At 39.2% G+C, this 16,959-nt stretch overlaps 1 protein-coding gene across 2 annotated transcripts in view; it reads right to left on the reverse strand.

The window, feature by feature from the left end:
- The window catches only part of LOC137322796 (F-BAR and double SH3 domains protein 2-like), a 230,454-nt gene that overhangs the window by 11,517 nt on the left and 201,978 nt on the right, over positions 1-16,959 (reverse strand). For both annotated transcript variants that reach the window (XM_067985865.1, XM_067985866.1), the window contains 4 exons: positions 13,995-14,129; positions 11,581-11,664; positions 10,678-10,855; positions 7,858-8,078 (listed from right to left, as the gene is read on the reverse strand). In XM_067985865.1, the coding sequence (XP_067841966.1) occupies positions 7,858-8,078; positions 10,678-10,855; positions 11,581-11,664; positions 13,995-14,129 (618 nt within the window). The remainder of the gene's footprint in view (positions 1-7,857; positions 8,079-10,677; positions 10,856-11,580; positions 11,665-13,994; positions 14,130-16,959) is intronic.

Genomic DNA, 16,959 nt, shown 5'->3' on the forward strand with positions numbered 1-16,959 from the left:
AAAGCAAGGAGATTATGCTAAACCTTTACAAAACACTGGTTAGGCCCAGCTGGAGTATTGTGGTAAATTCTGGGCACCACACTTTAGGAAGGATGTCAAGACCTTAGAGAGGGTGCAGAGGAGATTTACTAGAATGGTACTAGGGATGAAAGACTTCAGTAATGTGGAGAGATTAGAGAAACTGGGGTTGTTCTCTTTAGAGCAGAGAAGATTAAAGAGAAGATTTGATAGAGGTGTACGAAATCATGAAGGATTTTGAAAGAGTAAATAAGGAGAAACTGTTTCCAGTGGCATAAGAGTCGGTAGCCAGAGGACACAGATTTAAGGGGACGCGAGGAAACTTTTTTTTAAAAAACGCAGCGAGTTGTTATGATCTGGAATGCACTGCCTGAAAGGGTGGTGGAACCAGATTCAACAGTAACCTTCAAAAGGGAATTAGATAAATACTTGAAAGGAAAAAATTAACACGGCTATGCAGAAAAAGCAGGGGAATGGGACTAATTCGATAACTCTTTCAAAGAGCCGGCACAGGCACGATGGGCTGAATGGCCTCCTTCTGTGCTGTACCATTCTATGATTCTATGTTCCAACAACCCTTTAAGTTTAAAAAAAACCCTCCTAACCTCTCTGCTCCTCCTTGGTGGTAATTTTAAATTGATGACCCGTTGCCACTGACTCCCCAACCAGGGAAAACAGTCTTTCCATGTTCAGCCCATCAAAGCCCTTCATAATTTTAAAAACCTCTTTAATTTCCTCATCACTCTGCTCCAGCTGAAATAGTCCCTGTATCTGGAGTCTCTCCTTATGACTAAAGTTTTCCATCTCTGGCATCATCCTAGTGAATCTACATTACATATATTCCATGGCTTTAATGTCCTTTGTATAAATGGAGTTTCCAAAATTGCACAGTACTCTATCTGTGGTCTGACCAAAGCTTTGTATAGATTTATTGGTTCTTTACTCTCATACTCTTATGCACCTATTTAAAAGAAAACAAAATGCTGTTTGCCTTTTTATGGCTTTATCCACTTACACTTGCACTTTTGCGGAATTATGTATTTGAACCTCTAGGTTTCTCTACTCATTCACACCCTTCAGCGTTTTTCCATTGAAGGCATACTCCCATTCCTTGTTTTTCCTTTCAAAATATATTAACTCTCATTTATCCAGATTAAATTGCATCTGCCACATGCCTGCCCATTCAGCTAAGCAGCTAGGGTCCTCCTTAGGTCTTTTACAGTCCTCCTCATTATTTGCTAAACCATCTAATTTTGCGTCATCGGCACATTTCAAGAATGTTACATTTCCTCTTACATCATACATCCAAATTTTTGTAAGAAACCTCCCGTTAAACTCCCTTTATCCATCCTTTAATTCAAAAAACGCTATTAAATTTGTGAAACACGATTTACCTTCAACAAATTTGTGCTTGCTATCCCTGATTAACTCATGCATTTCTAAAAGCTTATAAAATTCATAATTCAATAAAATTAAAGAGTTTGCTCACAACTGATGACCTAATTGACCTATAGTTACCTGGTTTATCCTTCTCTAACAGTGGTGTTACATTAGCTATTGTCCAATGCCATGCCACAATTTGCATTTCTGAGGAGGATTGAAAAATTGTGCTCAAAGCCTCTGCTGTCTCCTCTCAGACTTCCTTCATCAGCCTAAGGTGGATGCTTTCAGGGCCCAATGACTGATCCACCTTGAGTTCTGCTATTTTTTTTCCAGAATAAACTCCTTTTATACGGTTCTCTAACAACTGTTCCACATCCTCCTCTAGTACACCTACATTCTCATTTCCGCCATCATTAGTAAAAAAACTGACAATCTTTTAAAAAACATCTTCTCCACACCTTAATTCTCCACAATTAGATTTTCCCTTGATCACTGAATGGTCTTAGCCCTTCTTTAACTAGTCCTTTACTTTTTATATGCTTATAAAAACCTTTACTATTACATCTTATGTTATCTGTTAATCTTTTTTCATATTTCCATTCTAGCCCTTGTAATCGACCTTTTCATCTCCCCTCTACACCCATATTCCTCATGATTTTCTTCAGTATTGTTAGCCCTAATTTCATCATATGCTTTCCTTTTATGTTTGTTTAGTTTTAATGACTATTTATTCACAGGACTCTTATTCTTTGATGCACACCCTTTTTACCTTGGAGAAATATATTTATTTTCTACTTTATCCATCTCACATTTATAGATTCACAACTGCTGATTCACAGACCTGTTCGCTAACTTTTGTGCTGAGTTAATTTGGGCCAGATCTCTTCTCTTCTCATTTAACTTTGCTATTTTTCCTTCCAGCATAATCCTTTTCTCTTTTTACATTGACCCTATGTTGTGGCTGCTATTTCCTAATTGTCGTCCTACTCTCACGAGTTCTTTGCCTTATTTCATTTCCTAGAACTAAATGAAACAATACCTCTTTTCTCATTGGACTAGAAACAAACTGATCTAAAAAGCAGTCCTGGGTGCTTTCTAAAAAAGCATTCTCCGTTCTGAGCACATGCATTACTTTTATGCCAGTTTATCTTTGAATTGTTAAAATCATCCATCATAATTGCCCTATTGTTCTTATATATCTCTCTAAACTGATCTCCCTTTTTATCTCATCTCCAATATTTTGTGGTCTGTAACACACATCAATAATTGTACCATTTCCCTTCTTATTTCTTAACACTATTCATATAGAATCTGTTTTAATGCAACTCCCAGGGCAGCATTACATTCTAATGCTGTAATGGAATCCTTTACAAATATTGCCACCCACCCTCCTGTTTCCATCCTCATCTCTCCTGAAAGTGTTATAACCACGATTATTACGTTGCCATGTTCGTCCAATCCTAAGCCACATCTCTGTTATACCTATTAAATATAAAATTCCTGCATATTGTTATTAATGCTTCTAACTCTCCAATTTTATTTTAAATGCTTTGTGAAGTCACATATCAACCATTCAACCTTGACTTCAATTTTTTGGAACATTGATTCATTCATTTACTTGGTTCTCAACTTATTGACATCCTCTGCCCCTTCTATAAAGTGTTTTTATCAGGCACTACCTCAAAGCCTTTTTTCCCCTTTTTCCTCTGGTAATATTTTCCTCACATTTTATTTTTGTTAAGCCATGTGCTTCTATTCAAACATCTTTATCGTATCTGTCCTCCTTCTCTAGCTTTAAGCCTCAACTTTTCCCACTCCTTGTTATACCTCCTCCATTGCTCTTTGGAAGGACACTGATGCTATTTTGGTCTGTTTGAATACTTCAATTCAAAACATCTAATAGACTTCAAGGCAGTTCTGCGACAAACAGACAATATGCAGTACCTCACTGCAGAGCTTGCTTCGACTGCAGCTTTTACAGATGATGAGAACAAGTGGATGGCATTGTGCAAGGCCATTGCTGACATAATTAACTTTGTCAAACACTGGCATGAGGAGAATGACTACTTAATCAGAACTCAATGGAAGAGACACAGGATACACAACAGCCTACTCTCTAATCCCAACTCTGCTTGAAAGAAACCACAAAATAAAAATATTAGTGCTCTGGTCCACACTAAGTTGTAGAAAATGAAAGATCACTAGTGAGGCGGAGGTACGTGGGCCCCAAGTATAGCTTTCAATGTGTAGCTCTGGAAAATCTTAGATCCTTCAGGTCACACTCTCGAGTCATGATGCTCCAGCTATTGAGTGTGGGGCAGACTTGATGGACCAGCTTAGGGTGGGGGACATGATTCGGACAACAGCTGTTTTTGTTAGTCTAGTCACAATACGTAGAGTTTAAGCCAAAACTAGACAAAAATGCTTCATCGAAAGCAATACACTGTGGATGCTGGAAATCTGAAATAAAAACAGAAAATGCTGGAAATACTCAGCAAGTCAGGCAGCATCTGTGGAGAAAGAAACAGAGTTAATGTTTCAGGTCGATGACCCTTTGTCAGAACTTGCTTCATTTGCTTCATTGCAAAAATGCTTCATTTCTGTCACAATGAGCTGGAACATAATAGTAACACAGTACTACACTATCGACAAGTATATTTAAGGCTGTTTCTTCGGCTAAAACATGGTTGCTATACTACCTTGCCAACAAGATTCTCCCTCCATATTCTCGTGATTCTAGGTTCAAGTCCCAGACGTTGCTGGCATTTGAGTTCATGATGTGGAGATGCCGGTGATGGACTGGGGTTGACAATTGTAAACAATTTTACAACACCAAGTTATAGTCCAGCAATTTTATTTTAAATTCACAAGCTTTCGGAGATTTTCTCCTTCCTCAGACATTTGCCTGAGGAAGGAGAAAATCTCCGAAAGCTTGTGAATTTAAAATAAAATTGCTGGACTATAACTTGGTGTTGTAAAATTGTTTACATTTGAGTTCATGTTCTGCATGTGATACAGGGTCACAAAACTGGGTGCTCCCACAGCACTACAATATCCATGTTCATTTCTCAGTTAGCTAAAGAAAGTAATGTTGGTACCAATAACCATGAAGTAATTCAAAGCTCTGTTCACTCTGTCTTTCTGGTTGTAAAAAATTGTGGAAGCATGAGGTTTGAAGCACTGCCTTATGGCTGCTTTGAACAAAAAATTATTTGATAAGAATTGTGTTTAAAACCATACACCTAATTTTTCAGCATTGTGACATTGTTATAGTGACTAAGAATCAGCTGATGTTTCAGTAGAATCAGCTACATATGTCCGAATACTGTTTCTGAAAACTGCTTTGTTCCATAAACAAGTTAATGGGCAGGAAGGAAGGATTGTGTTATTTCCTTCTATTCTGCATTTCCGCAGCTTTTTAGGCCTTCCTCTGTGCAAAGCTCCCTTAAAAAAACAAATCATTAAATTGCTGTGGCTGAACCTCTGGGAGAATTTGCTGCTTATAGTTCAAGATTTTTATCACTTTAGTGAAATAAGGCGTTAATGTACGCTGCAAATTAAGTCTTGGCTTTCAAAACGGCACACCCATGATTCTGAACAGGACAGGTCCTTTTATTCAGGCTGCTAACAGAATATAATTTTTTGTTGAGAAATTAAAAAAACAGAACATTACTATGGAAAAGAATCACAAGTGTAAATAATCAGTAATAAATATGTACTAAAAATGGCCCTCGTTTATATGCACAATCACAGAAATAAAGAAAAGTGGAAAAAAATAACGACATTTTTTGGTTTCTTTTTACTTTAGTGGAGACAAAAATATGCAAAACACATGGTGATATGCAGGAAAAGTATGATGGGAGTTAGACTTTTATGTTAAGCCACTTTCTATTCCAAACTTAAAACTATTATCGTACGTCAACAATAAACATCCACCATTGGTGTCACTTTGTGTCAGTCTTCACAGTAGAGAAAGAGGATAATATACCTGACATTCCAGGGAAACTAATAATGAATCAAGGACTGGAACTCACTGAAGTTAACGTAAGCAAGGAAACAGTATTAGAAAAAAATAATGGCACGAAAGACTGACCAATCCCCAAGACCTGATGCTTTCCACCCCAGGGTTTTAAAGGAAGTAGGTGAGGAAATTGCAGATGCTTTAGCCATAATCTTCCAAAGCTCTCTTGATTCAGGAATTGTTCCTTTAGATTGGAAAATTGCAACTGTAATTCCATTATTTAAGAAAGGTGAGAGAAACTAGGAAATTATAGACCTGTTAGTCGAACATCTTTTGTGGGGAAGTTATTGGAATCTATAATTAAGGACAGCGTGACTGAGCACTTAGAGAAATTTGAGCTGATTAGAGAGAGCCAACATGGATTTGTAAAGCGTAGGTCATGTCTAATGAACCTAATTGAATTTTTTGAGGAAGTAACTAGACAAGGGAATGTCTATGGATGTAGTTCATATGGACTTCCAGAGGCATTTAATAAGGTTCCATATAAGAGGCTGTTAGCTAAAATTAAAGCTCATGGAATTAAATGCAAATTATTGACCTGGTTAGGAGACTGGTTAGGTGGTAGAAGACAGAGAATAGGGATAATAGGTATATATTTGAATTGGAAGCAAGTGACTAGTGGTGTCCCACAATCATCTGTGCTGGGGCCTCAACTATTCATTATATTTATTAATGACTTAGATAACACAATAGAGAGCCATATATCCAAGTTTGCTGATGACAAAAAAAATTGGTGGCATAGTAAGTAATGTAGATGGGAGCATAAAATTAGAAAGACAATGAAAGATTGAGTAAGTAGGCAAAACTGTGGCAGATGGATTTCAACACAGGTAAGTGTGAAGTCATCCATTTTGGACCAAAAAGGATGGATCCAAGTATTATTTAAATGGTGAAAAGCTAGGAACAGTGGAGGTCCAAAAAGATTTAGGGGTCCATGTACACAGATCACTAAAATGTAGTAGTCAGGTACAAAAAATAATCAAAAAGGCTAATGGAATATTTGCCTTTATAACTAGAGGGCTAGAATATAAAGGGGAGGTAGTTTTGCTACAGCTATACAAAGCCCTGGTTAAACCACATTTGGAGTACAATTCTGGGCACCGCACCTTAGAGAGGATATATTGGCCTTGGAACGAGTGCAGTGCAGATACACCAGAATGTTACCAGGGTTCCAAGGGTTAGATTATGAGGAGAGATTACATAAACTAGGCTTGTATTCCCTGGAATATAGAATCATAGAAGTTACAACATGGAAACAGGCCCTTCGGCCCAACATGTCCATGTCGCCCAGTTTATACCACTAAGCTAGTCCCAATTGCCTGCACTTGGCCCATATCCCTCTATACCCATCTTACCCATGTAATATAGAAGGTTAAGGGGTGATTTGATTGAGGTTTTTAGGATTTTGAAAGGGATTGATAGGGTAGATAGAAATAAACTTTTTCCACTGGAGTCTAGGACAAGGAGACATACCTAACTTCTCTCCTGATTTTAAGGTTAACACTTCTTCAAGCAAAGGGTGGTAGAAGTGTGGAGCTTTCTCCCACAAAAAGCAGTAGATGCTAGTTCAATTAATAATTTTAAACCTGAGATCGATAGATTTTTGTTAGCCAAGGGTATTATGAGGTATGGAGCTAAGGCAGGTGCATGGAGTTAGAATACAGATCAGCCATGATCTCACTGAATGACAGAACAAGCTCAAGGGGCTGAATGGCCTAGGGTGTTCCTAGGGTGATGGAAGAATGGAAATGAGTCAATCTTCTGTGGCAGATTTGGTAATCACGATAATCCAGGGCACTGTTGTTGACTGATCAGCTAGGTTGGCTCATTAAGGAGACCTGGAGGGACATACTCATCACTGGGCACTGGGAATCTTCCCATTCCGCTCCAGATAACCCCACAACCAACAGGCTACAGTGGTCATAGCTGGACAGGCAGAAGGAAGCTTACTAGTCCTGTACGCTGATAAGCTGTGCTGTTTTAGCTGGTTTAATTTCTGCACACGTGAGGGTGCTTAAGCCTTGGCTATTGCCAACTTGTACCTTCAGCACCACCCTGAACTAGATAGAAATACATAGAGGTTACAATGTGGAACCAGGCCGTTTATCCAAACAGTTTACCCTCCACATTTATCCACCTTGTTCCCATATCCCTTCAACCCATTTTCCTTCATCTATCTTTCCAATTTATTTTTGAATGTTGACGTAATTCCTGCCTCAACCACCAACAATGGAAGTGAATTCCACAGCCTCACACTCTATGTAAAAAGTTTCTCCTCCACTACACTCCACAACTAATGCTCAACATCATTTTTTTCCTCCTTTGTTAAGCACCTTGGAGTGTTTACTATGTTAAAGATATAAACTTTCTGGACTCAGGTACGTTGAATCTATCTCTACAGAAAGAGCATATGCGGTTACTAAATTCTTACATACCTGTGCGTCTCCAATCCACTGAGAGTCACCGTTCTCGGATCCTGCCAGTTCTTCTACTAACACGGAAGGAAAGACACCAATGCAGCCATTAAGCTCGCCCTCCCAGAAGCCGTCATCCTCTTGGTTTTCTTTGTTTAGTATCCTAATGATAGCTCCCTCAGGGAACGAAAGTTCGTCTGCAGTCTGTCCCTCATAATCGTAAAGTGCCTTCACGAAACAAACTGAATGGGAAACAAGTGTTTCTTTTTACTATCAAGACCCTTATAGAAGGTAAACCAAAATGAACATAACTGCTACTTTTTATTTGTGCCCACTGGGAAGACCAAGAAAACAGTAATTGGTGGAAATTGGGTGAGAGGTAGGAGGCAGAGTAAGGATAAAGGGAATGTACTCTAATTAGCAGGATGTGACAAGCAGTGCTTCCCCATGGATCTGTAGTGGGGCCTCAGCTTTTCACTATATACATCTATGACATGATGAAGGAATAGTGAGTTGTATATCCAAGTTTGTAGATGACACTAAGTTAGAAGGCACTAAGTTATGTAGATGGGACATAGACAAATTAAGTGAGCAGGCAAAACTGAGGCAGATACAGTGTAATGTGGGGAAGACGTTAGATCCAAGAAACACAAATTGAAATATTTTATTAATGGCCAGGGATTAGGAACTATGGAGAAGCAAAGGGATTTGGGTGTCCAGGTACACAAATCGCTAAAAGCTAGCGCAAAATTACAAAAATTAATCAAAAATGCTAATGAACTCCCGTTCTCTGGATTACTAGTCCAGTAACATAAGAAATAGGAGCAGGAGTACGCCACATGGCCCCTCGAGCCTGCTCTGCCATTCAATCAGATCATGGCTGATCTTCGACCTCAATTCCACTTTCCTGCCCGATCCCCATATCCCTTGATTCCCCTAGAGGCCAAAAATCTATCTATCTCAGCCTTGAATATACTCAACGACTCAGCAGCCACAGCCCTCTGGGGCAGAGAATTCCAAAGAGTCACAACCCTCTGAGTGAAACATAACCATTACACTACCACACCCCTGACTATGTTGGCCTTTATCTCAAGGGGGCTGAAATACAAAGCAGAGAAAGTTATGCTTCAGTTCTACATAGCCTGGGTCAGGCTCCATCTGGAGTACTGTGTTCAGTTTTGGGCAGTGCACCTCAGGAAGGATATATTGGCCTTAGAAGGGGTACAGATTCACCAGTGATACTAGGGATTAAAGGGTTGAATTATGAGGACAGGTTGCATTTACATGGTTTGTATTCTTTTGAGTTTAGAAAGCTGAGGGATGATTTAATCTAATTTTAATATTTAAAATGGCAAAGGGATTTCATAGGGTAGATACAGAGAAATTATTTCCTCTCACGGGGGAATCCAGAACAAGGGGGCACAATCTTAAAGTTAGAGCTAGGTCATTCAGGAGTGAAATCAGGAAGCACTTTTTCCAAAGAAAGGGCAGTGGAAATCTGGAACTCTCCCTCCAAAAGGCTGTGGGTGCTGGTTCAATTGGAAATTTTCGAGACTGAGATCGACAGATTTTTATTCGGTAAGGGTATCAAGCGATATGGATCAAAGATGGGTAAATGGAGTTCAGGTAGAGATCAGCCACAATCTAATTGAATGGTGGAACAGGCTTGAGGGGCTTAATGGCATCCTCCTGTTCTTAATAGATAAACAAATAAAGACAGATGCTGAAAGCCTTTCTCACACTCCCGCACCCCTATCATTTTCTCTCCTCCTCTCATGTTGGGGCACAGCTCCATATGAATCAGTTGCTCCCAGTACCTTGCTCAGCTCTTCATATATAAGGCTAGACAGTGAATGTCAGAAGGCTATTCAATCAAAGGAAGCATCACAATTGAGCCCAATCCTGTACTTAGTTGATGCCCAAAAACACACTTTCCATCAATGCACACTTTCAATGTGGGGAAGACGTTAGATCTTTTAGGAATATTTTATTATTGGCAAGGGACTAGGAACTATGGAGGAGCAAAGGGATTTGGGTGTCAGGTAGCTGAAGGGGCTGGGTGGAGGAGGGTGGATCAGGTAGTAATCAGGACTACATAGACATCCTAACCAATCTGTGTTGGTGTTTATCATCCACATGAGCAGTAGTCCGAATCCCATGTACCTGCACTGTAGCCATACCCGTTTCCTTCAACCAGCTATCTAATTTATTCTTAAATACAAAACTTTGCTGATTTTTGCCTTGCCAGTCTAGTGGTGTTCAGGGCAAATGAAGCATCCCTAATGCAGTGGCAGTTAAAAACAAGCTATGCAGCACACATGACGGATCAAACCTGGGACCTTCCTGGTTTGTATGGCTCAGTACCACACTGGGCATAGTTACCCACTGAAGGAAGCAATATATTACTGTGATCTGCTTTCTATGGTACGCTATCAGTATGAACACAAAAGCTCAGTGTTTGCTATCTAAAGCTTGAAGTTACAAAATAATATTGCTAAAAGATCTGGAGGAACAGGATCTATTGCCATATGGTTGATATCTGAGCCAAAACAAAGTTTCTCTTCAAGTTTCCTCTGTGATCATTCTAACTGTGCATATAATTGTCACAGCATCTTATTGTAACAAGTCTAATTTGCCAGGCTCCTTCCATACTACTGTGCATCAACATTAGAATCAGATGTTGAATTTGCATTTTTTTAAAAACACAATTTGTTTTGATCGTATCTACACCAATTGGATAGGTTTCACACTTAAATCTAGCTGGTCAGAACATTCAGAAACCTGACTTATGCTGCTCACATATATTTTTCTAGATAGGATGAAAATTAAAAATAAAATTACCACTGGAATCTCCATTAATGCCACCAGTTACTAGCTCAGGCTCTGTAGAGTTGCTGGAAGAATGGGATCGTGCATCCAAGGAACCCAGAGTTTGGAGCATACTGATCAGACTATTAGAGGTCGGAAACCGCAGGTACTTTTCTGGTACGTATCCCACTTGAGCTGCCTTATTCCTTGCCTTAGGATAACAGGAAAGATACAAATAGTACAGCAACGAGAAAAAGAAATGCTACTCATGACCATACTCCCACCTCCACTCCCAAAAATGTACTGATGGGAAGTTTCTGAACCACATCTAAAGCATGTTATGATGAAAAATGAATTAACTCAAAATAATGTTTACCAAGATGTGTTTTTAAGTTTTAGTGAAATTCATTAATTATGTACGATGAATTTGAGTGATAGTTATCTTAAAGGATTAACCGTATGCCATCTTCAACAGGAAAGCAAGAGTTTAATGACAGGAAATCATTTACAATCAGAAGAGTAAAAACAGTTTGGTGATAACTGAAAAAAGCAAAATATTACTTGTGTTAATTCACTATTTAGAGATACACATACAGACAAATTCAGCTTTCAATATGCCATTTTTCAAAAAAGAACAAAGATTGGGTTGTAATGAAATGAATCACTAGATCTTTTGAAAATAAGTTAAAACATATTTAATTCAAAGTGCCAATGAGGTGATATCATTTTTAATTGCCCAGAATGCCTTTCTTCACTAAAACACAACCCAGCATACATGAAATCAAAAGCAAAATACTGCAGATGTTGGAAATTTCCAGATTTCCAGCTTACATGAAGTTACCTTTGCAATTAATTGATCATTTTATAAAATGCTTTTAAGTAGCAATATGGAGAGTTAGACAATACATTTGACTTAATATGAACTGCATAACAAACCTTCACCCAGTCTTCCATGTCGCCATCTTCAATTACTTCCAAGAGTTCATGTTCTTCAATAGTGAGCTCATCTGGCTGATTAGCCTACAGTTAGCAAAGATAAATAGGTTGTCGATTTGTATGTGATTTCATACCAAGTTAAGGGATGGTTTTCTTTAGCTAGGTCTTTCTCAGGTTGATTACATTTTTAAGTATGTTTCTTCAAGTGCAAACTTTTCCAGTTCAGTTCCAAAAATGCAATTTCATTAAAATGCAGACTAATATCTTGGAATGCAATGAATGTTCATTAATTCATTGATGTGTCGATTAAATGCAAGTAACGATGCTTAGCCACACTCAAATTAAATGGTAGGATATTTACCATATTCTTGGCATTTTTATGAATAAAAGAGTGACATTAGTTATTTAGCTAAAGTAATTCTTTTATCCTGCTTAGACCTGAAATGACTGTGACCTTACAGAAAAGCTGCAACATTATTAACTTGCACCGTCATTTTAAGTCTTCATCTACGTAGTACCGTAAAACTACACATAAAACAAATATAAATGATTTTTTTTTACACTCAAAAAAGCTACTGAAATAAACAAAAACTCAAGAGCATTAACTTGAGCAAAATAGGCTGTATTTACATGACAATTATACAGCTGGTATGAAATGGTTTTGCTTTGCTTTGCAATGATGCTAAAGTAAAAGTTACAGAAGTGAAAGTACTCAGCAAATGCCATGCAATCTTGCTGTTGTCTTGGATCCTCAAGTGTGAAACTATTTTCTTGTAATGTCTTTTGCATCATTATTGATCTTCATGTTGTTCTGAGTCGTTCTTATAGACAGCAAATTTGATCACTTAGTTTTCCAAGAACATTTTATTTGAAGTTACATCCTAGTCATTAGCTTTCATTACACTGCTGCCGTGACAAAAACTACACATGCCCTTAAACTACTAGTGTTTCCCACAGGATCCTTCCAATTGGCTAATTAGAGTAATTAAAATACAGAAATAATGTAGGATGCTGGATATATGTTCCAGAGTTTTGCTAATTTGTCTTTGGGGCCAAGAAGGTGCCAGGGTTGGCCTCCGGTCTGTGCTGCATTAGCTGCTTTTGGCCAGAGCAGCTGCTGGGTCACTGCAGTTGGCATCAGCAACCTAGGGAAGGTAGGGGAAAATACTAGCAGAGTTCCCGATGACTATCAAGTGATTCCTTTTGCTTCCTTTCTACTTCAAGACTTTTTGTTCAGCTAAAATAGTGTAGCAGTCTGAACTACTAATTGCCTCCTTTTTTTTTCTGACACTCTGGGGTGCCTTATTGCCTTACAGATTCATTCCAGATTCCTTGCAGTGACATTACATCAAGCCAAAGCTCTACAAGCCAAAGCTCTACACTCTGCCCGAGGGGATTTCTCCCTGACTGCATCCCCCCGGCATACAATGGCAGGAAGGCTCCAAATGGTTGCCTTCCCCCACTTAACCACTTGATCTTAGCCAAAAGGCCGAGAAGCGATCATAGTGCCATATTTGCTGGAAGGATGGGTCTTTTTCTAGAGTTTTCCAGTCTCAAGACAAGACTGCTCGATACCACAAGATGCTCCATCTGGCATCTCACCTGAAAACTAGAGAAGCCCATACATGATAGGTAGCACATGTAGCTGGAATGACAGTTGAGACTGAAATTGAAACCCAAGGAGGTTTTTAGGACCACTCAACTAGAGTTACTGAGTTTTGCTATTTTAATCATAAAAATGCTTATTTACATTTTTTCAGCAGGTTTCCCCCATGAGAGCCAATCAGATTGATAGGCAGGCTGGCTGGCTGGCTGCCGGACAGGAAAGCAGCCAGGGAGCAGATGTTAAGTAAGTCGGACATAAGTGGGGGGGGGGGGGGGGGAAAGAGTTTGGGGCCGGACACATCAGGGGGGTTGGGGCTGTGGATAGATCAGAGGGTCGGGGACATTGGTGGGGGATGGACAATCGCATGCGTCAGATAGGCTTGTTGGGCCTGGAAGAAACAATCCTGCTCCTCCTGGCCCATAAGCATTCCATAAAAGCACTTACCCGTCGATCCGGTCCTTCTTTCCTCCTCTTACGTGACGAGAATCAGAAGGCCTGCAAATCCCAGCCCCAGCATTTAAAAATAAAAAAGCTATTAAAATGGAGGCTTGCAGCCTCCATAAAAGATTTTACTGACCCACCTGCCTCCTGAGAGCGGACTGGTCGCCTCGTTGGACCGCCCCCCACCCCCACCCACCGTTAAAACCAGAAGTGGGTGGGTTGGAGTAGAGTTGGGGTCGGGTTTTACCTTCTTACAATTTTAACCTTCCCACCCGCCCCCAACCCACTCATCCTTGGGGTTAAAATTACTCCTTTAGAATGCAAAGGAGACAACAACTCTCAACATGTACCTTTCCAATTTACTAACCTTGTATGAATAGAGCACTTTGCAGGTAAGGGGATACATGCGCAACGTGCCAGAAGGACTTGAGCTACTGTCATCGAATACATCCATGTTGTCCTCAAATTCCTCACCATCATCCTTCTCAAGATCCAGACTTCCCTGTGTAGAGGATTAAAAGTCGCAAGTTGTCAGCTGCTGCATCAATCAATGACAGGGAATGACAATAGAAGATTGGCAGGAGAAAATAAAAGGTTTAATTAATTTAATATTCGTAGCAACTTAAATAGGCTATTCGACCTATTGAGCTTGCACCACCTTTGTGTTAGCCTGGTAGCTCGCATTGATCCCACTTCCCTACCTTCTCTCCATCTCTTTTAATAACCGCACATCCCTCCCTAGTATCTATTTCCATTTAAACGTCTCAATTATTTTACTTCTATGCCCTTCTGGGACGATTCATTTCATATGTTAGCAACAAATTGTATGAAAAAGTTTTTCCTGGATTTCATTTTAATCAGTTTAGCTTGAATTTGAAGATTTACGTTCCCTCGTTACGGATTTCCATACTAGAGGGAAGAGTTCTACCATATCATACTTATCTACCATACCAAATCCTTTCATTACTTGAAACGATCAGATCACCGCTTAACCTCCTTATCTCAAGGGATTATAATCCAAGGTTGCCCAGTGTCTCATCAAAACTCAATATAACAGTGACTTCAAAAGTACTTAACTGGCTCTAAAGTACTTTGGGATGTCCTGAGGTTGTGAAAGGCACTATAGAAACGCAAGTTCTTTCTGTCTTTCCTTTTTGTTATATTAAAAGCATTTGCTATTATTCTGTTCACTTGTTTTATCTATCTACCTTGGCTCTTTTCCAGATGATCCTTTATTCTGACCCTGATGGATTTCAGCAAATTTCCATTAAGACATTAAACTCATGACTTGGTTTGTTCCTTCTTCCTTTTTTGAATAAAGGTGCTACCTTTGAATCCTCCAGTACTTTTTCCAATCCTGCAAGATTTGGAAGATTACGGTAAATTCACTGATCCCGTGCTCCCAGCAGGAAGATTGGCTTGAAGTGCAGATTGGGAGGGAGGGCTACAACACTCTGTTCCCCGAGCGTGGCTTCCTGCTAGGAGTTCATGATCATTGAATGTACCCGACTACAACTAATCCATCTCTAATTTTCTTTTAATACCCTCAAACGGAAACCAACTCTGGTGGAAATCATCTTGGCCTGGAGATTTGTTTAGTGTCAATCAAATTATTTTACCCATTACAATTTTTTTTGTTTATATTAATGCCTGTAAGTTTCTCCCTTTCACTAATCTCTTGTCTTCAATCTTTGGCATCATATCCTTCTTCACTTGGAAGCAGAAGAGAAAATTAATTTAGCAATTCTGCCATGCCCTTATCTTCCACTATTATCACAAATAATTTTTTTTAAAACGAGCACACCCTGGGGATAATTTTGACTTTGGACGTTAGTGTGTATCATGTGACATTGACTTGGGCACCTGTTAAAACCTCTCCTGATTAATGTAATCGAAAATCAGGAGAGGTGTTTAAATGAGTAGCCGAGCTGATGTTGCGCGTTTTACAAAAGTCAAAATTACCCTACCCCCTGTGTTTTTATATACCATTCTCTTTTTTCTTGATGTATTATTACGCTGGATAACATGTCCAAGCATTTTTCCCTCAATAATTTCTTGGTCTCCTTTTGTTGCTTCATAAAATCTTCCCAGTCATCAGTCATGTGACTACTTTTTACCCTTAAGTAAGCTGTCTTTTTAAAAAAATACTTGTCCTAATCAGTCTTCTGGATCATGACTGCATCAACCCAGAGGTACCTCTTTTGCCCTTCAGGGGAATATACTGGTTTTAAAATACACTAATTACCTTCTTGAATGGATTCCAGTGTTAGTCTGTAGATTTACCAGCTAAAAACTTCTCCCACCTTATTCCAGCCAATTCCTTCCAAGTCAGCCTTGTTTAAATAAAAACCTTGATTTATGATCCTCCTTTTGTTCCTTCAAGTCTGAGAATGACTTCAATCATATTATGGTCACTATTCCCAAAATGCTCCCTTACTATCAAATAACTCAGAACACATTGGGATCTTCCTGGTCTGCACGACTCAGTTCCAAATTAGGGAACATGCCATCATTCCTGTGACAACTGGTGAATGTCTAGTCAATATTAGTCACACTACTCAACAGGCTTTCTGGGATGTAGATAGTTTTGCCCTACTTTTACATTACAAAATGAAATGCATGAAAACAGCTTTAAAGCAAGTGAACAATAAGGAACCATCATCCATCTTGTCAATGTATATGTAAAGGTGTCAATTTTTGTCTGATTACACTTGTGTGAAGCACTTGGAGATGATTTTCTACCTTAAAAATGCTATATAAATGCAAGTTGTTGTAAATTAACTGAAGTGATGTCAAATTTTACAAATTTTTAGGGCAAGACAATTCTGAGAAAAAATCTAAATTTTTGCAGGATTCTAGTTAACAATGTTCAAATCTTCACTACTCAAAGATCAAAAGATAAACTAAAAATAAGGCAAGGAGAGCTTATCCTATTTGTTTCAGATTTCATACCTTCTACATCTGCAAGATGCCCTCAGGTCCTCACGGCTGCTTTAAGTTCCCATCCCACGCCCCCCCCCATCTCTCTCACAACTCTCAGCACAACTACACTTAAAAAACCCACTTCTCTTCCCCCAACCCCCCACCCCGTAACAATTTCTTCCTTCTTCTGTCTTGCAGCAAGACAGTGAGTTCCAAACTATTAGGGTTTGCATTTTCAGTATCAGTAAAAGTGATGCATTCCTTCACAGGGGTACAAGATCACTTGATAGTCTGATTCCCTCTTGGCTCCACTTCCACTTTTTTGAACAAGGCAAACAGGCACCAGAAACACAGTCAAATAGGGGAGGGGGGGTGGGGGGATAAGAATGGTCATTGGACAGGTGCAAAGG

The sequence above is a fragment of the Heptranchias perlo genome, chromosome 6 (genome assembly GCF_035084215.1).
Source record: "Heptranchias perlo isolate sHepPer1 chromosome 6, sHepPer1.hap1, whole genome shotgun sequence".
Classification (NCBI taxonomy): Eukaryota; Metazoa; Chordata; class Chondrichthyes; order Hexanchiformes; family Hexanchidae; genus Heptranchias; species Heptranchias perlo.